The 20682-nt window shown below is 37.4% G+C and overlaps 1 protein-coding gene across 4 annotated transcripts in view; it reads left to right on the plus strand.

Annotated features, from left to right (window-relative positions):
* Nucleotides 1–20682, plus strand: part of Ric1 (RIC1 homolog, RAB6A GEF complex partner 1) — an 89347-nt gene that overhangs the window by 12838 nt on the left and 55827 nt on the right. For all 4 annotated transcript variants that reach the window (XR_009593152.1, XM_021634261.2, XM_060388239.1 and 1 more), the window contains one exon: nucleotides 7380–7459. Coding sequence is in view for 2 of the 4 variants with exons in the window: in XM_021634261.2 (XP_021489936.1) it covers nucleotides 7380–7459 (80 nt within the window). In the remaining 2 variants the exon portion in view is untranslated. The remainder of the gene's footprint in view (nucleotides 1–7379; nucleotides 7460–20682) is intronic.

Raw genomic sequence — 20682 nt, forward strand, 5'->3', positions numbered from 1 at the left:
CTCCTAGCATGGAAAGTAGCTTCTCATATAAATAAACATTGCATCCAGGCTAACACTGTAAAGTAAACAGGCTTCTTCTATGAAACTGGTACGTTGTAAAGTAACTTCAGTGATAACTAGTAAAATTGTTTGAGTCATAAGTAGTGTCAGACTGCTTTTAATACTTATGCTTTCAAAAGTCAGAAAAGAAAAATCTATATCCCACATGGAATTAGTAGGAAATTAATTTTCTGAGTTCATATCACAGTCCAAATAGCATTCATAACAACCTTGATAAAAGTTTTTGTAATTTTTTTTTTAAGTTGTGCAAAAGAGAAACGTTACTGTTCATTGGATCACACACCTATAATCCCAGCACTTGGGAGGCTAAGGTTCGATTGTTGCAAATTCAAAATATGCTCGGACTACATGGCAGGACCCAATTTAGCCAGAGCTATATACATAGCTATAGCAAGACTATACATGTGTGCCTGCCTTCATGCGTGTGCGTGTGTGTGTGTGTGTGTGTGTGTGTGTGTGTGTGTGTAGGCAGGGAGCACACTGAAAAGATTTTTTTTGGTTGTGATATATGTAGATTCTCATTACTGGCCAACATTAACATTAATTGATACAGTTTTGCATTCAGTTTTGATCATTAGGAATAATAGCATTAAATCCTAATTAACCAAAAATGTTAGCCGCCTAAAAAGAATGTAGATGTTAGACTGTTTCAGTTATAAAACTTAAAAGAAATTGTTTTAATTATGACTTTAAATTTTTTGTGATTTGGAACCTCTGACATTTTGGGTCTTTGTTTTCATGGGAGAACTTGCCTTTAACTCTGTGTATCTGAGAGCCAAGCACCAAATAAGGGTCATCCTTATCCTCCAGAGCTCTAATAGTATTAGAGATACTATTCAGGCTAGCAAATATTAAGCCTCTTTGCTTTGCTTCACCCATTTCTTCCCATGTGACGTAGGGTTTTTATTGCTGTGATAAAACACTGTGACCAAAAACAAATGGAGAGGAAAGGGTTGTTTCAGCTTTCTACTCTCAGCTCACACTCCATCACCATGGGAAGTCAGGGCAGTACCCAGGAGGCAGGAGCTGAAACAGGCCAAGCGCCTTACATGCCTTGCTCAGTCTGCTTGCTCTCTCTCTCATTAGTTTATTTACTTTACATCCCAGTCAGAACTTCCCCTCCCTTCTCTCCTTCCAGTCCCTCCTTCTCCCCTCCCCTTCCCATCTCCTAGACCCCCCCTCTTCTCAGAGAAGGGGAGACCACCCATGGATATCAACCCACCTCGGCATGTCAGGTAGGACTGGGAGCATCTTCTATTGAGGCCAGACAAGGCCGTCCAGGTAGGGGAAAGGGATCCAAAGGTGGCAGGCAACAGAGTCAGACAGCCCCTGCTCCTGCTGTTAGAGGTCGCACATGAGGACCAAGCTGTATATCTGTAACATATGTATATGGTGGTCCAGGTCAATCCCATTGGTCCTCTGGTTGGTGCTTCAGTCTCTGTGGGCCCAGGGTTGTTGATTTTTGTATGTTTTCTTGACCTCTCTGGCTCTTTCTACCCTAACCCTGCTTTCATATAGCAACCAGGATTACCTGCCTTGGTGTAGTCCTGCCTTCAGTGAGCCTTCCCATCTCAATCGCTAAGTAAGAAAATGTGCTGTAGACTGCGTACAGCCTGGTCTCATGGAGGCATTTTTTCAGCTGTCAGTCGTCTTCCCGGATGACTCAAGCTTCTGTCAAGTTCACATAAAACTAGCCAGGATACCATGTAAACCAAGGTAGTGACTTTTTTTTAAAGATTTATTGATTTATTTTATGTATATGAGTGTGCTGTCTGCATTTACACCTGCATACCAGAAGAGAGCATCAGCTCAAATTATAGATGGTTGTGAGCCACCATGTGGTTGCTGGGAATTGAACTCAAGACCTCTAGAAGAACAGACAGTGATCTTAACCATGGAACCATCTCCCCAGCCCCAAGGTAATGGCCTCTTATGCCCAGATTTTCTCCTTGGTTTTGTGCTTCCTGACAGACTCTGGTACTTTCTTTGGTGTGACAAACTGTAAAAGTAAAATTCTCTGTTATAGGGCAATTTTCTTACGACCTGTTGACCTCACCTCAATAACAACAACAGTAGGTTCATGCGTTCTTTTAGCTCACTGAATATATTTAAGCCTGATGAATTAATGTTTTTTATTGGCTACACAGAGAAACTCTGTTTCAAAAAATCCAAAATAAATCAAGAATTTTGTACTTGGACTTGCTCAGTGATATTTTTTGTTGTTGTTGTTTTGTTTTGTTTTTTATTGTTTATTATTATTAGTTACATTTTATTAACTCTGTATCCCAGCTGTATCCCGCTCCCTTATTCCCTCCCAACCCCACCCTCCCTCCCTCAGCTTCTCCCTGCCCCTTCCCAAGTCCACGGATTGGGGAGGGCCTCCTCCCCTTTTGTCTGGCCCTGTTTTATCAGGTATCTTAAGGGGAACCGGGATTATCTCTGACAGGAACTCAATGGCAGGCTCTTTGACCTCCCCACCCCCCAAGGGAGGAGCAGTCCTGCTAGGCCACAGAGGAGGACTTTGCAGTGATATGTTTTTGATAATATCCTGTATTTTCCTGTGGTTATGTATTACTTTTCTGTTTCTTCATGTGGATTTTAATTTTTAGTGACTTTTGTATTGTGGTAGCTCTGAAAAAACAAATTCTCTTAGCTTTTAGAGATTGGGTTTTGTTTCTTCTTTGCTAAAGCATCTTGTTATGACAGCTGTTCTCCACCTGTGGGTCCGGGGATTGAACAACACACAGGGGTCACCGGAGAACATCGGGAAACACCAACATTTACATTACAATTCATAACATCAGCAAAATTACATTTATGAAGTAGCAATGAAATAATTTTATGGTTAGGGGTCACCACAACATGAAGTGTATTAAAAGGTCATAGCACTAAGAAAATTGAGAGACCGTGTCATATGAAGTATTTATGTGAAGTATTTTTGTCTTGTCTCTGCAGTCACTGTAGTCTGTCTTCTCTTGGCAGCCAGTTACTTAAGGTTTTTGTTTTTGTTTTTGTTTGTTTTTGGTTTTTTGGTGTGTTTTGTTTCTTTGTTTGTTTTGTGTTGTTTTTCTGGGACAGAGTTTTTCTGTATATCCTTGGCTGTCCTAGACTCGCTTTGTAGACCAGGCTAGCCTCAAACTCACAGAGATCCACCTGTCTCTGCCTGCCTGAGTGCTGAGATTACAGGTGTGTGCCACTGTGCCCTGCAGTTGCCTAAGGCTTATTTAAGTCTTAAAATGAGGTACACAAGGGGATAGGTTCCATCTCCAAAAATCCCCAGAAACCCCATCAGCACCTGGGAATGCCCCCTCCTTCTTTCTGGTAATCAGAAACAACAGTCAACACCCACGGTCAAGCAGTGGGGAACAAATATTGTTACTGTTACTCCAGCCAGACACATGTGACAGAGTTGGCTAAAGATAAATAGCTAAAATTAATAAAACTGACCAACTCCAAGCTTTTCCTTGTGTGTTGTAAGTGTTCCACTTAAATTGAGTTTGACATCATTTTAGCTCAACCTTGTCAAGTTCAGTTGTTTTGATAGGTGAATGGATTTTTAGAATTTCCTGTGCAATCTTCCATGATTACCCCCTAGTCTTAAGTTTTGATATATTTATTACTAATCATAGTTGAAATTTATGAGCACAATGAGAAAGCTCCAAAAGTACAATGCTCTCTAGAGCATATGTAAGGTAGATTATGTGCATTTGTGGCAAAGTGGTGGAGTCAGTTTTATAAACACATGGGAAACATTTTCTGATAGTCGTTTCATGGAAATTTTACTCAGTGTTTAGTTGGATTTCGTCTGTTTTTCCTTCTTGCCTTTTTTGAATAACCAGTAGACTTATTTTGATATAAAAATTCAAATTCCTGTGTTCTGTGACAGTTGTGGTTCATTGTAGAAGTCAGAATGTAGCCGTTCAGTTTCGTTCTGGAATGAGGGCAGCCCAAGCTGCAGCCTCTTAGGATGCTGCTGGCTGTTGCCACCATTAGCTGTGAGGTTTGTGGTAATGTGCATGTACACCTCACGTGTGTAACGAAAAGAAATAGATTGTTGGGAAATTACATGCGTTAATTTGAAATAGTCAAAATCAACTTTTTTTCACCTTAGTTTATCTCTGGGCCTTAAATTTTTCTCAACTTGTAGGTTGGATTAAAGAAGTATAACACCGAATTAAAGTGAATAACATTGTTGAAAACATTGATCTTTTAAACAAAAATTTGTAAGCAGATAAGCAAAGGTCACAGACATCCTCAGATATGTTAATATTTTATATAAGGGAAACTAATAAATGAGGTCACATTTAAGTGTTAGTATTATTTAATTTATTACAAGTTTTGTAGATGTAAGAGAAATCAAGATATATTCATTCGCTTGTTCAACATTTATGGACTCCTCATCTCTTCCCAGCAGTATATAATCAATGAAGAAAAACATGTGAAGAAATTATCTTGAACCATAGAGTATTGTTGGGGGTCAGTTAATAAAATAGCTAGAGGCTTATAACTGGGCAAAGAAAGGAGGTGGGGCTTAGGTTCCAGAGCTTGGAGTCAGACAGACCAGAAGGCCAGGAGGAGCCAGAGAGAAGGAAGTCACATTGGGGTGGTATGTACCTAAGTACGAGGTGGACTGGTGGAACAGAAGCAGCCCAGGCAGGAACTATTAAGGCAAGTAACTTGGGTTGTGTAGCCGGGAAATAGCAAAATAGCTTAGAGGGTTGATACCTGCCCAGTTACTGTGCTTTAAAGCTTTTAATAAATCCAAAAGACTTTAAATTAGGTAGAGTAACGTTTATACAAAAAAGACCATTGTATGTGAGAATGTCTAGAGGCAACCAGATCTTGGGGGCCAGTAATTAGCATTAGAATACATAGCACCAGACCAACCCCTGTGTGATGGAGTTGTTCATGTACAGAGCATGTATAGAGGTCAGAGGACAACTCAGGAGTCTGTTTTCTCCTGGCACCATAATGGTCCTAGCGATTAAATTCAGGTTGGGTTGTTAGATTTGGCAGCAAGTACCTTTTACCACTAAATCATCTTGCTTAGGAGTCATTCCTTCACTGAGGCAGGGTCTCCAAACCTCCTGTGTAGACTAGGTTGGTCTCAGACACACAGAGATCTCCTGATTTTACCATTGTTGGGATTAAAGCTGTGTGTCTCCATGTCTAGTTAGGAAAAATAATTTTTGATGACTATTGCTTATATTAAAAGATAATCATCACCTTTATTTCAGCATGCTTGTTTATTTTGTTTGTTTATTTTTTTACCACTTTCCGTTTATGTATGTTCTTGTCTGTATGTACAATAGGTGTATTATTATATTGGGAGAACAGTTTAATTTGAGGTAATTTATATGTTTTCTTCTAAACAAGTATAATAAAGAGTATGAAAATAAAAATAGAATCTATAGACCAGTGTGAAGAACTTAGATCTTGCAGTTTGCTATTTCATTGTTCTTTGAAGAGAAATTAGTGAATTTTGAATGGTTATATGTATCTGTATATTATCGGAGGGAATCAAGATTATTGGGCGTCATGGAGAGAAAGGTCATTATAATAATGCATAGTAGCAGATTTTGTTAAAGGAACATGATTTATTACTAAGACTTTAAAAATTGTTCAAAGGCAGAACTGTTTATCAAATGTCAGTAGTACATGAGATGTCATTGAGATTTAAAAGTATATCATGTTTGGTATACACAGAAGTCTGAAATATTTATTTAAAAGGACTGATAGCAAATATCAAATAGCAAATTAAGATGTTATTCGTATATTTACTTCTGTATTAGATGAAATGCTAGTACAAAGTGATGCTTTATTCTCATTCACGTTATAGTCTTGTATATGCTTTTTATACTTTGCTGTGTATGCTGTTAGCATTTGATTGTGTGAAATGGTGACCTTTTTGACCTTTGAGTGACTGATCTTCCAGACAGCACTTGTGTCAATGTTACTTTCTTAAACTGACTATTCTTTGTTGCATGTTTAGCCCTTATGAGGTGACAGTAAAAGTTTACAGTAGCCATCATTCTGTATGAGGTAGTATGTGTTTGTGACTTTTGCTGTGGTTTGATTTGAAGCCATTAGCCTTTTGTTTTTCTATTGAAGAATGTAAAATTGCCATGAAGAATTTCAAAAATAATCTTACCTGAACAGTCTTTACTTTTTACCATCCTAGTAAGTTAAACTGTAGTTTTGGACACTGTATTACAGAAGGGTAAGCTTATAGTTCAAAGCAAAGCAACCCTGGCTGCACTGGGAAATCTGTTTCCTCTCATTCCTTGAGCTGAAAAACAGGAAGCTTGTGCTGGGAAGAAATAGGAAACCCTGGATGATTTCTTTGGTTTTGATTGTTTCGACTTTGGATTCATATTCACTTGCCTGAGAGATGAAAGAAATTCAGTGTTAGGTTAAAACATTTGGGGGAAAACTGCCACTTTACTCCATTGTTTGGTTTTTCATTGAAAATATCTTCTAGGAGCAGTAATATTTAGCATTTAATATAATTGTGTAAATGTGAAGTGGTTGTTGGAGCTCTGTAAGTCACAGATATATACCATGGTCATAAATATAACAGTATTTTTGTGTTTATATTTTGTTGTTGTTGAGTTAGTTTTGTTTTTCAGGTAAAATCTCTTACGGTAACCCTGGATAGCCAGAGACCTGCTTCAGTCACACAAAACTGGAATTTTTTTTTAGTATAATTTTTTTTATAATATTTAGTTATTTTAGAAATTTAGATGTTTTGATTTGAACTTCAGGGGCTCATGTCTTGGAAATTAGAGATTGACTTTAGTTAACTGATATTTAGATTTTGAAATTTCAAGATTTGCTCTTATTCTTTTTCCTAGTGTCTCACAGTATATTTTATAGTAAGATTTTTTTTAGCTACATAAATTATTCTGTTTTGAAGTAAATGATAAAGTTTTAGAGGGTACAATCAGGCATTTTTCACTTTTTCCTATTTGGTAGTATTGCGTTGCAAACTTAGAGTAATTATTTGCCACACTTTTGTAGAGTTCAAAGAGTGCTGTGTATTTCCCACAGCACTCATCTGTTCAGTTTTACAGTTATTTTAGAATGTTTATGTCCATAGTATTCTACAAACTATTGATTTCATTACATAGTTTATAAAACACTTTTAAAATTTGTTGAACACTTTTTTAAATGAGTTGTATGAGAAGTCATTTACATGTAGAAAGACTAATTTTTCAGGAGAGGGTTAAACAAGATTTCTTTTTCTAGTCCTATAAAATTACAACTTAGGATGACAGTTACAACTTTCTAATTCATGGTTAATTAAACTTCTCTTTCAGACAGCAAATGGTTACATCTTGTTTTTTCATATTGCATCTTCAAGAGGAGACAAATACCTTTATGAACCAGTGTATCCCAAGTAAGTTTACCGGCTTTCATTCTTTTAATACATGTTTACACACTTAAAAAAATGTACTCTGGAGTTATTTAAAGTCATTAAGATTCTAAATTGCCAAGCATTTCTTCTAAAATGGTGCTTTAGAAATTACCAATCTTGAACTGTCATTTTTTTCAATGTAAAAGAAAAAGTAATTAAATATGTGATGGAATACTGAGTATTGTGTTACATTTCTAGGCATCCAGAATTACTACTAATATACTGCATGTCAGATATTCTCTAGTCTTTATTAAAATGGAGAACTGAGAGATAATGTGAAGAGGCAGATTCTTAGTCAATTACCGGCTCCTTTGCCTGTGTTTTTATATATGCATAGGAAAAAAACGCAAAGACAATTGTTACCTCCAAGTTAAACTTGGGGAGAGCATCGAATTCCGTGTAAATTGTCACTATGTTTTACACATTTCCTCCACAGCACACTTCACTTTTAAATAAAACAACATATATTTTTAAAATATAACATCTTTCCTTCTGGGGCAAACTACTTATATGTCAGAAGTTTTCTTGCTGTTACATGAGAAATTGTTACCAATATGGTTAAGAGGAAACTGCTGAGAATATTCAAAAAGCCTTAAATATGTATATATAATTACTTATATATAATAATATATAATAATATATTAATAAAGTATGTTGGTATATAAGATATAAAACAATATGTTAAAAATACATAACCTAAAATTTAGATATATATTATCTATATTTATGGAGATGTGGTATGTAATATCATAAATATATGTCTTTGATATATTTTTAAAATATATGTATTAAAATTATATCTATAAATATATGATAAAAAATATTGCTGAAGAAGAATAAGCCCAGTTATGCAAAGAAAACCAATAGTATGAAGTAAAATATGCCTGACACTGTAGTTCTATAAGGATTGTCTCAAATCTAGTTATGCTGAGCTGTTTATAGTTGTTTATATCAGACAAATGCCACAGCACACCAGTTGTATAAGCAGCATAATGTTGTCCTGATTTCACATTTAGTTTGTACATTATCCCAAACCTATAGACAAATTTCTTTTAGGTGAGCAGATATTACATTTTTAGGCCAGAAAGATGGCTCAGTGAAGACCCAAGGTCGGTCTCCAGAACACACATAAAAGTGCCAAGCATGTTGGCATGTGCTTGTTACCCAGGACTGGGGAGGTGGAAACAGGCAGAGCTTGCTGGAGCTTGCCTGCTAGCCAGCTCAGACTACTTGCATCCTCTGACCTACACACACTTTGACACACAGAAGACGGTGATATTTTATGCTTTTCTATAAAGCAGTTTCTGCCTAGCTTATTGCTCAGTTAACATCACTGAATTTTTCAAAGTTCACACTATACGTAAAATAATCTTTATTCATGAGCTAAGAACTGGAAGAGGTCAACCTGGAGTTAATGTATCAAATAGGGCTGTTAGGCTTGGAGTCAAAAGCATGGCTGCTGCTGCTCAGCTGATGTTGCTGGCTCTCTTAATTGAACCAAAGATTTGGTGTTTTGTTTTGCTTTGAAAAAATTTTTCAAATAATTTATTTAATTTTTATTTTATGTGCATTAGTGTGAAGGTGTCAGATCCCTTGGAATTTGTGTTACAGACAGTTGTGAGCTGCCATGTGGGTGCTGGGAATTGAACCTGGGTCCTTTGGAAGAGCAGACAGTGCTCTTAACCACTGAGCCATCTCTCCAGCCCTGTGTTGAAATTTTTTAAATAATCAGCTTTTAATATGTTGTTTAGATGATTAGTTACTACCCCAGTTTCTGGTTTGTTTGATTTGTTGTTTTTTTTTTTTGAGAGAGGGAGAAAATTATATATATATATATATATATATATAGCCAATTAGTTAACCTTTAGTTGAAAAAAGACCACTATGTTAGTTAGGGATTCTGCTGCTGTGATAAAATACCATAACCAAGCCAAGTGCAGTGGCACACAGGCACACGCCTGTAATGCCACACTCAGGAGGCAGAGGCAGATGGATCACTGTCTACAAAGAGAGTCCAGGATAGCCAGGGCTATTACACAGAGAAACCCTGTCTTGAAAAACAAACAAACAAACAACACCATAATTAGAAGCAACTCTGAGTAGAAAGGGTTTATTTTTGTTTACATGTCCTAGTTAAAGTCTATTATGAAGGGAATTCAGGGCAGGAATGGATCAGAGGCCCTAGAAGAATGCTGCTTACTGGCTTGCTCCTTATGGCTTGTTCAACCTGTTTTCTTACACCATCTAAGACAACCTACTTATTGTGCACCCCCACAATAGACCAGACCCTCCCACATCAATGATCAGCCATGAAAATGCCTGACAGGCTGGCCTGCTGGCCCGTCTGGTAGGACCAGTTTCCCAGCAGAGGTTCCCTCTTCCCAAAAGAATCTAACATATCAACTTGATGTAAAACTAGCCAGCACAACACTTCATCATTTTATGAAAATTGGTATTTTCATATGAGCAAAATTTACATGATAACATTAAAGTGTGTGTAAAAATGAGAAAACAACCATCATGGACAACCAGGATGTCTGCTGCTACATAGAGTCCCCTAGACATGACAGGGCAAATGCACCATGTACTGTCAACAACATAGTTGCCAGAACAAGACTGGCATAAGGACATGTTGACAATAGCAGTTGACACAGTAGATGGGGGAAATTCCGTAAGATTGTACCCCTGTGGTCTGTGGATGCTGAGAAGGGGAGCATCAGTCTCCTCAGAAAGACAAGCTCCAACACAGGATGGCCAATGCCTGTGCTCTTCCCTGCTCACATGCACAGACAAGCTGTGGTAAATAGACATGATTGGTTGCCTATGCATACTCCATGTGTGTTTAAATATGTAACAATAGTAGTTAAGAAGTTGAGAATTTGATGGGGGGGGAACATGGAAGGAGTTGGAGGGGGGGAGGGAGGAACAGGAGTGAGGTAGATGCAGTTTCTTTGTAAGAGTTTCTAAAAAAAAATGTGTTTTTTTTTCTTTTTTTATTTTATTTTATTTTTCTTATTAGTTACATTTTGTTAACTCTGTATCCCAGCTGTATCCCTCTCCCTCATTCCCTCCCCAATCCCACCCTCCCTTCCCTCATCTCCTCCCTGTCCCTTTCCAAGTCCACTGATAGGGGAGGACCTCCTCCCCTTTCATATGACTCCCTTTTGTCAGGTATCTTCAGGACTGGCTGCAAAGTCCTCCTCTGTGGCCTAACAATACTGCTTCTCCCTTGGGAGGTGGGGAGGTCAAAGAGCCTGCCATTGAGTTCCTGTTAGAAATAGTACTTGTTCCCCTTACTATGGGAAACCAATTGGTTACTGAGCTATCACGGGCCACATCCGAGCAGAAGTTCTAGGTTATATCCACTCATGGTCTTTGGTTGAGTGTCCATCTCAGAAAAGACCCTGTCCCCAGATATATTTGGTCCTTGTGGAGCTCCTATCCTTTCCCCATCATACTAACTCCCCTTCTTTCATATGATTCCCTGCACTCTGCCGAAGGTTTGGTTATGAGTCTTAGTATCTACTTTGAAACCCTGCTAGGTAGAGTCTTTCAGATGTCTTCTGCGGTAGACTCCTGTCATATGTTCAATGCACATCCCATTTGTCTTTCTAAATGAGGACTGATCATCTTACCCCGTGTCCGCTTTCTTGATTATCTTCTTTAGGTGTATAGATTTCATTATGTTTATCATATCTTGTAGGTCTATATAAGCGAATATATATACCATGTTTGTCTTTCTCCTTCTGGGATACTTCACTCAGAATCTTTTCTAGATCCCACCATTTGCCTGCAAATATCGTGATTTCCTCTTTTGATTGCTGAGTAGTATTCCATTGTGTAAAAATACCACAATTTCTGTATCCATTCCTCTGTTGATGGATATCTCGGTTGTTTCCAGGTTCTGGCTATTGCAAATAAAGCTGCTAAAGAAGCTGAAAAGCAACAAACCAAGTAATCCAATTAAAAAATGGGGAACAGAGCTAAACAGAGAATTCTCGATAGAGGAATATCAAATGCCAGAGAAACACTTAAAGATATGCTCAACCTCATTAGCCATTAGGGAAATGCAAATCAAAACGACCCTGAGATTTCACCTTACACCCATCAGAATGGCCAAGATGAAAAAACTCAAGTGACAACACATGCTGGAGAGGTTGTGGAGAAAGGGGAACCCTCCTCCACTGCTGGTGGGAATGTAAACTGGTACAACCACTTTGGAAATCAGTCTGGCGCTTTCTCAGACAATTAGGAGTAGTGCTTCCTCAAGACCCAGCTATACCACTGCTAGGTATATACCCAAAGTTTGCTCAAGTACACAACAAGGACATTTAAAAAAAATGTTTTAAAAGTAAGTTACAGAAAGAAAAAAATACATATAATTATTTTTACATTGCCAGACTATAACTTGTATTATTGAACTTTATAAATTATTGGTACAAATACAGTTCTGTTGACCAAAGCCAGCCTGCTGTGTATTTGTGTACTGCAGCAGTACTTTCTAGAGTTACTTATTTCAGTAAGTTTTCTGAAGAAACCATTTGTAAAGTAGTATCAAACGTACCATTTTTTGTCTTTTAATTATTAGGAGCTCATGTTTTTAAAACTTGAAAAGTTGTGATCATATAATGGTTAAAGGAGAGAAAAAAATGGTTTTGTCAGTGTTGTTGTGTGACATTCTAAACACATATAATTTAAGGCACTTGTTATACAAACTGTTGCACGGAAAGCTAGAGCCCGGATTCAGACATGTTTCCATTCCACAGTCCATAGCACTCAGCCTCTGGGACTACAGGACTTCAGTTCTGTTTGTGCCTTCTCTAGCAATCTACTACTTCTTAACATTTATTTGAGGAATAAGCAATAGAAAAAAGAATGAAGAAAGCTTGTAAGGTAGTCTTGAAGGTAGATGCAGCATAATAAAGGCTGACAGTTAATTGTTTCTTCTTCAGTTATAGAAAAAGCACAGTCTCTTGGCTTTGCTTTCTACGTCTTAGGAGTTCATCACATGAACTTTATTTCTAGAGCATCTCAGCTTTCCTGTATTACATGACAGCATCTTAACCTCAGGCTAAGCATCATTTTCCATGACGCTCCAGCTGAGCACACAGCTCAGTTGCCTCTGTGTTCTTTAATAGTTTCCACTTAGTGTCTGTAGTAGTTGTGTAGATGCAGGGAGTCAGTCTTCAACAATGATGGCAATCTTACTAGTAACTCCTTTCATTTACTCTTTGATATTCAGTTCATCTTTTATATCTTTATTAAGTCTCCCTTATAATAAAATGTTTCTTCATGTTTACCCAGACCAGTATGCAGACTGACCGAAGGCTTTAATTTTTTACATTTTCAGAGTTTCAGTGAAACTTGTGATGAAAACTTTGCCCTGGATAAATCAGAAATAATTATGTTTAGCTTTGAAATGTGTTTATTTTACGATGCTTAAATATGAGATTAGGAGATATTTCATATAATTTTTTCCTCATAATGAAAATAATTTCAACAACTTAGTTCTCATGTACTCTTTGTTGTTGTTTGTTGTCTCAGACAGGTCCTTATGTAGCCTGGCTGTCTGGAGCCCACGATGTAGAAGCACCAGTTGCTCATGTAGTCTTTTAGAGCAGCTCTCTCCTCCCACTCATCTCTCCACCACCTCTGTTTTGAGGCAGGCTTCACTGTGCTCCCCAGGCTTGCTCCTCAACTTGTGGGTTCAGATTCTCTCACCTCAGCTGCTTAAGTAGCTAAGAATACAGAACATGCCACCATGCCCAAGTTAACCTTTTTTTTTTTAAAGCCAGTTTTATTGAGTCTAGTGTTCACTGGGGTTAGGACATGGCTCAGTGCTTTAGTCTGCTTGCTGAAAATATGTACAAGGCCTTGGATTTGATAACTAGCTCTGTAAAAATTAAATAACAGTACTAAAATTTGGGATGTTTAAGTAACTGATATTAAAGACATAGATACTCAGTTCTCCATTGAAAAAAAATTCTTTCAAGTCTTTCATCCCCCCCTTCTTTCATAAGATTCCCTCCACTCTGCCTAAAGTTTGGTTATGCGTCTTCAGCATCTGCTCTGATACCCTGCAGGGTAGAGCCTTTCGGAGGCCCTCTGTGGTAGGCTCCTGTCCTGTTCCCTGTTTTCTCCCTCTTCTGATGTCGTTTGCCTTTCTGAATGAGGATCGAACATCTTACCCAGGGTCATCCTTCTTGCTTAGCTTCTTCAGGTGTACAGTTTTTAGTATGTTTATCCTATATTATATGTCTAATATCCACTTATAAGTGAATATATGCCATGTGTGTCTTTCTGTTTCTGGGATACCTCACTCAAGATCTTTTCTAGTTCCCACCATTTGCCTGCAAATTTCATTATTTCCTTGTTTTTAATTGCTGAGTAGTATTCCATTGTATAGATGTATCACAATTTTTGTATCCATTTGTCAGTTGAGGGACATCTGGATTGTTTCCAGCTTCTGGCTATTATGAATAGAGCTGCTAAGAACATGGTTGAGCAAATGACCTTGTTATATACTTGAGCATATTTTGGATATGTGCTTAGGAATGATATAGCTGACAGGAGCTCCACAAGGAGAGCAACAGAACCAAAAAAATCTGGGCACAGGGGTCTTTTCTGAGGCTGATACTCCAACCAGGGACCATGCATGGAGAAAACCTAGAACCCTTGCCCAGATGTAACCCATGGCAGCTCAGTCTCCAAGTGGATTCAATAGTAAGGGGAACAGGGGCTGTCTCTGACATGAACTCAGTAGCTGGCTCTTTGATCACCTACCTGTGAGAGGGAGAGCAGCCTTACCAAGCTACAGAGGATTTGCAGCCAGTTCTGATGAAAGCTGATAGGCTAGGTTCAGATGGAAGGGGAGGAGGATTGTCCCTATCAGTGGACTTGGGGAGGGTTATGGGAGGAGAAAGGGAGGGATAGTGGGATTGGAAGGGGATGAGGGAGGGAACTGCAGCTGGGATACAAAGTGAATAAATTGTAATAAATTAAAAAAATTCTTCCAAAACAATCACTATCAAAATTCTAACCTTATTTCTCTTTACCTCTTTCTTAACACATTTCATCAGATATGTGAAACTTCTTACAAGTTTTCTATCAGTGTGTTAGTGCTGGCTGGAAAGAGAAGAAATTGAGATTATCAGTTGTTATTTTCAAGAGTTTATCTCCAAAACTCCAGCTGTTTTTAGCAGAAATGTTCACTAACTCCTATCACAAGAAGAGAACAAAAGAGGCCAAAATTAGTTATGTACACTAAAGTTTATCCAAGGTACATTTGCAGTCGTGTATCACTGTGAGACAAAGACATGTCTGAGAAATGCACCCGTAGGGCGCCTCATTTGTCCAAATGGTGCCGAGTGGCACGCACCTGTGATCCCAGCACTCTGGGACGCAGAGGCGGGCGGATCTCTGTGAGCTCGAGGCCACTCTACAGGGTGAGTCCAGGACAGCAAAGCTACACAGCAAAACCCTGTCTTAGGGGAAAAAAAATGCTACAGAGTATTATTCCAGGAGTATCGGTGTTACAGTGTATGGAGCTATAGCTGTTACAGCCTCAGTTACAAACTTGCATGGCATATTCCTGTGCTGAGACTATAAGCCAGTGAATTTGTTCCATTTTACAGTGGTATTTGTGTATCTAAACATATCTAAAAATAAAAAGCTATCCTTTGCTTTACATTTTTTTCATGAGCACAGTTTGATACCTTTAGATAGCCAACACCAGGAACTCTGAATACACTCCACACAACTGGCAGCTTAAGCAGACTTGTTTATATTAATATCAATGTCACCACAAACACATGGTGAATGTCTTGTGCTTTCTGTTAACACTGGTTGCAGTGTCACTACGCTATGGAATGTTTCCATTGCTTTAATTAAATGGGACTACTTCCATATGTGAGAGCCACCTTTGAAACCTTTTGGTGGCACCTGATTATACCTTTTTTATTATTGCTAATGAGTCACTGATGTTAGGTTTTCAGAGAGAAGTATTTAGCTAAGTTTTCTTCCTTCTAGTAGTATCTGTTATTTGGGAAGTACATGGTGTTAAAAATACCTCTCTTTGAGCAAGCCAGAACATCTATGTCTAGTTTGACCTCAGCGTGTTTCTATTCTGCAGATTCCACATAAGACACTTAGCTGCTGAGCTTTGCATATGTCATGTGTCCATTTACGATTACCTTGTAATTGTACTAGCATTTATTAATAGGATGGGTTAGAGTATTATTACATAGTACTAAGTACTGAAACTCCTTCTTCATAGCCACACCCCAGTGTGCTGTCTGAATCCAGAGACGGATAGAATTATTGAAAGATCGGCCCAGTTCATAGAACCCTGCATGTTGTTGTTAGTCCTGCCACCGCCACCACCAGATTCAAGGTCATAGGAATGTGCGCGCTTGTAGTTTTTTTCCTTTTATTTCTTTAAGTCTCTAGTAACTGTTGAGGCTGCTAGAGATGCAGCAGTGGGGTGGGGAGTGGCAACAAAACAGCCACTTGCTTTATTATATACAATATCGCTTGCATTATTATAACGCAGTTATGTTATGCAGACAAAGCAGGGTTAGAGAATGAGGAATGGAAACAGCTTGAAATTGAATCCTTAGGCTTTTCACTGAGAAGATAGCATGTAAAAGGATCTTAAAGAGTTTGAGGGCAACACAGCAAACACTTAGGGCAATGGCATTTGGAGACAAGTGAGAAAATAATGTGAAGAGGTTGTAGGTTCAAATAAAGGATTTGTAACTAGTCAGAAGGAATGTTTTTGTGTAGTTAACTATAAAATGAAATACTGCATTGTGTTTTGTTTTGTTTTTTGTAAATAACTTAATCCTGGAAACCTATAATGCCAGTTCCCTTCTGTACAGAGAATCACCATGTACTTGAATTAATTCATTCTCTTTTTTTTTTAATAGAAAAATCTATAAAGTCCTCTTCAGTCTACCAATATAGATTTTCCTTATATCTTTCATTGCCTCTCAAATCCCAACAAGATTTAAGTTTGGAAATTTTCATTTTTCCTAGATTAGTATATATTTTATAATCTTGTCAAAATGATTTAAACATAAAATTTACTTGCCCTTTCCCCATATAAATTTTTTCATGGTTTTCCGTGGGTTTCGGGATTAGTTATGTTACTTTGTTGTTGTTTGGCTCCATTTTACTCATCTGATAAGGAAGTGAAACTAAGGCCACCTACTCCGTGCATTTGCCGGGGGTTAGGAACCACCACTCTCAGTTGCAGCACTTAAGCAGCGCTTTGGTGTTTTCTAGATGTATGTTTGTTTGTTCACTCTGCCTTTAACTGTGCTGTAAGTAAGTAGGTAGATTTGCGTCCGATCCTTTCTTCAGAGCCGAGCTTGCCTTTCTACGACTACATCAATCAAAGTGGTTCAGTAAGCCTCAAATCCATCCTTTTTAAACCACACCCATTACCTCCTGCCAAACCAAACTTGTCATTGCTTTACCAAACTTGACTGCAGCTACTGTAATCCTTTATGTAGTTCTAATGAAGTGGAAAACTTTGGATTGGTTCTCTTCATTTCTTGTATTTGTTCAGCAATTAGTTTCATTGGCTTGTCCAGTACTTCTGGAATCATCTACTCACTAGTTTTTCTTCTGGTCTTTCCTGCATAGTGAGATCTACCTTACCTTAAGATGTTATTTATTTTTATTTTTAAAACTTTTATTACTCCTTAGTCTCCACAAAGTAAAGTCCAGGGTCCCTGGTGTGGCATTGGAGCTTATGTTTCTCATATATAGAATATGATGGACCTCACAGTTTCTGTGTTTCTTTGTTATTTGCTCTACGTGGTGTGCAATCAGTGATACTTTTGGTGAAAAATTAGACCATGAGAAGTGTAATTTTAAAATAAATTATTTTTTAGATTATCCCATCTCTTGATTTGTTTTATATTTCTTGGGTAAATAATACCAATATATAGAATTACTAGGGCATATCACATGTCTAGTAATTTTAGTTCAGAGGCTGACATCACAATAAGGTATGGTCTACATACTACTACTATACATCTATAGTATGCTGCAGTAATTGACATACTATTATCTGGTCCTTGTGTTTGCCGTTTGAAGAGTTCTGTGGTTTTACTTTAAAGAATGATAAGGTTTGTTATGGGAGACAGGTTACTTGGAGAACATCTTGACCAGTTTGCAGCTTGTTTGTTTTTATGTTTTGTGAGGGTGAATTTAGCCTTTACTTTAGCTGTGTCCTCCAAGGTTTCTCCTCTCTAGCTCCTCAGAACTAGAGGCCACCTCCAGCAAATCCAAAAAGCCTTTATAGTTTATTCCTTGTCTGGCTTTGTGTGGGGTTACCATATGTAAGAGTGGCTTAATAGCCAATATTGTAAAGAGGAATAGAGATTTCTAAAACTCCTTTTCAGTGTAACTCCAACTTTTCTGTTGTTCTGCTTCATAAACTTGTCTTCTGGAATGTTGGGTTCTCCCACTGTATGTGGGAATCTGGGAGGGACTATTGCTAGGAACTTTGTTTTGTTGTGCTTATGACAGATTCTGACTTTGTAGCCAAACCTGGCCTTCAAATCATCATCATTTTGCCCACCATTGGATGACTGTAATTGTTTCATGTATTTTTGTCCAGTTTTTTTTTTTTTCCTGGCTGGATAATTTGGGACCATTTACCCTATTAAAATAATAAAAATGACTACCTATAGAATCATCAGTCAGTTTGAACAATTTTCAGTTATTTTCCACTGGAGAATATTTAGGCACATTTAAGACATTATTCTGTTTCATCCAGGAATACTTTAATTAATTATGAGCATATTGGTAAAAAAAATTGCAGTACTATAGCTCAGTGATGAAGTTTGGCTTGGCATGCATGGCCTTTCATTCCACCCCCATCAAGTCCTTCCCCATAGAAAGGAAACCAATCTTAACTGTCTACAACTGATGAAATGTATGATGTAGAGGAAGAGACCATTGTGAACGTCAGAACTGGGGTTGGACAGCCAAAGCTTTTGATTCCAGAGCTTGGCTGGGACAGCCAGAACTCCCCGGATCAAGACCCCCACATTCAGAGTCATCTCAAACTTGGGATTGTTCCCATATCTGACCAGTTATCATATTCCCTCTATAATTTATGAGGCATTTGTTATAAACTGGTACCTAAGAGGTCTGAGCTACTTATAAATAAGGAAAGTTGGAGGTCAGGGGAAACTCAGTGGCAGGGGCTTGCACGTGTGCACAAGGCGTTGGGATCCCTCAGCACCACAAAAAAGAAATTTAAAAATAAATAAATGGAAAAAAAGTGTGAATGAATGTCCTGAAAAGTCATACTAGTATTTCAGGAAAAACACTTATGAGGAGAGGAGTTTTATAGATCAAAACATTTGAGTTACTTGCTTGGAAGAAAAGATAGGCCTGAAGTAAGTTCTGATGGAAAGAAAATAGTGTGTAAGTATTTGTACTATACTGTTCTGTTTTATTTTGCTTTGCTTTGTGACAGAATATCATAATGTAGCCCAAACTGCCCTAGTATTCCATTAATGGGTCACCTGAGTGCTGTAACTATAGGCCTGAGCCACCACATCTGACTGTTGACCGGACTTTTCAAGTTTTGTTCATACAAAAGCCAGTTGAATTTGTGTCGTAGCAGTTAACTGTGTCACTGTTGTAGCCCTCCAGAGTGTATTTGAGTGTTATTAAAGGTGATCTTAGATTTTTCATTTAAAATTTCTGTGTAATTTTATAGAACATTTGAGAATGGTGTAATTTTGAGTCTGGTTTTTATAAGATCATTGGGAACTCAAGCCGGAAGTCAGTTACAGAGCAGTAATAGACTTACCCCACGGAAACATTTAATTTTTTCAGTGCTCATTATTGACATGAATGCCAGAATATAAGAAACAGCGATCATGTTTTTGAGAACTCTGGTGAAAATATTTAAAATATGTAATACCTGAAAATGCAAAATATTTTCAAAGAAAGTTATGTATTTATAGCATGATAGCTCTCTTATTTATTCTATCGATACTTTTAAATATGGTTAACATAGCATTGAAGTTTGTTTATGTAGAAAATGAAACTATATTAAGTGTAACATTTTTCTAAGATGTTCCATAGGGAAACATTTGATATTAAAATGGTAAATGCAGCTTAATGTCTCTTGATATGTTCTTTTTGGTTAACTAGTTTTGTTTTGTTTTTACAGATCTCATGTAAATTATATTTTGAAGTAAAATTATTGAACTTTTTCTATCTTGAATTTTTGCAGCAATCTGAGGTTTTTATCTCTTTCCGGTGCTTGGGTAGTTTGGTTCTGAAACTAGATTTATATGATTGAAATTGATGCCTTGAAATAAATGACATTTTACTAAATAAACTTTTGAAATAGGGTCTTGCTGTGAGACTAAAGCAGGCTTTCATCTCCTAAATACGGTGATTTAATTCTGGGTTTTTGTTTTGTTCTAGTTTTAGGTTGTTTTCTTTTCTTTTTCTTTCTTTCTTATATTTTTTTTTTCTTGAGACCTTTAGGAAGATTTTTAAATTTTTCTGTTTTCAGATGTGTGCATAGCACTCTTGGCAGAGGTATTTGTCCTTTTTTATACATTTATGTAATCATTTTTGTAGTAATTTAGTTTAAGCACAAAAGAGTGTAAAAATAAATTTTAATTTGAATGGTTAGAGGTTTTTTGAGGGGGCTATCAGTAATTCTCTTCTAGAGTTTCACTAAATCTTTGCTCTGCAGAATTTCCTCAAATGGATGTGGTAGCTATCACATATACAATATATTTTTAGTGGCAAAGCAAGGTTCCTTAACTATGCAAAGGTGTGTCATTGTTGAAATATATAACTTATACAAACTACTGATAACATTAATGAACTGAAAGTGCCAAAACACATGTGCATATCCATCCTACTTGTACAAAGACCACATGTGTATCCAGTGTCATCATTCATCACCTGAAATAAGCCAGTTTTTGAGAAAGAGAACTGCAAAGGGGATGCTGAGTATCTTCAGGAAATCCACAGTCCTGTTGATGAGGTGTTTTTTATCATTTGATCATTTAAGACATTTATTATGTATGAAGTATATGCAAGATTAAAAGTACTAAGTTTAACGTTTACCAGTGTGAAGCTCACACTTTAAAGTGGGAACACTTAATTCAGATGATATCTGCACAGTTAAAGTGATGAGTCCTACAGATGAGCTA

The sequence above is a fragment of the Meriones unguiculatus genome, chromosome 1 (genome assembly GCF_030254825.1).
Source record: "Meriones unguiculatus strain TT.TT164.6M chromosome 1, Bangor_MerUng_6.1, whole genome shotgun sequence".
In the NCBI taxonomy this organism is placed as follows: domain Eukaryota; kingdom Metazoa; phylum Chordata; class Mammalia; order Rodentia; family Muridae; genus Meriones; species Meriones unguiculatus.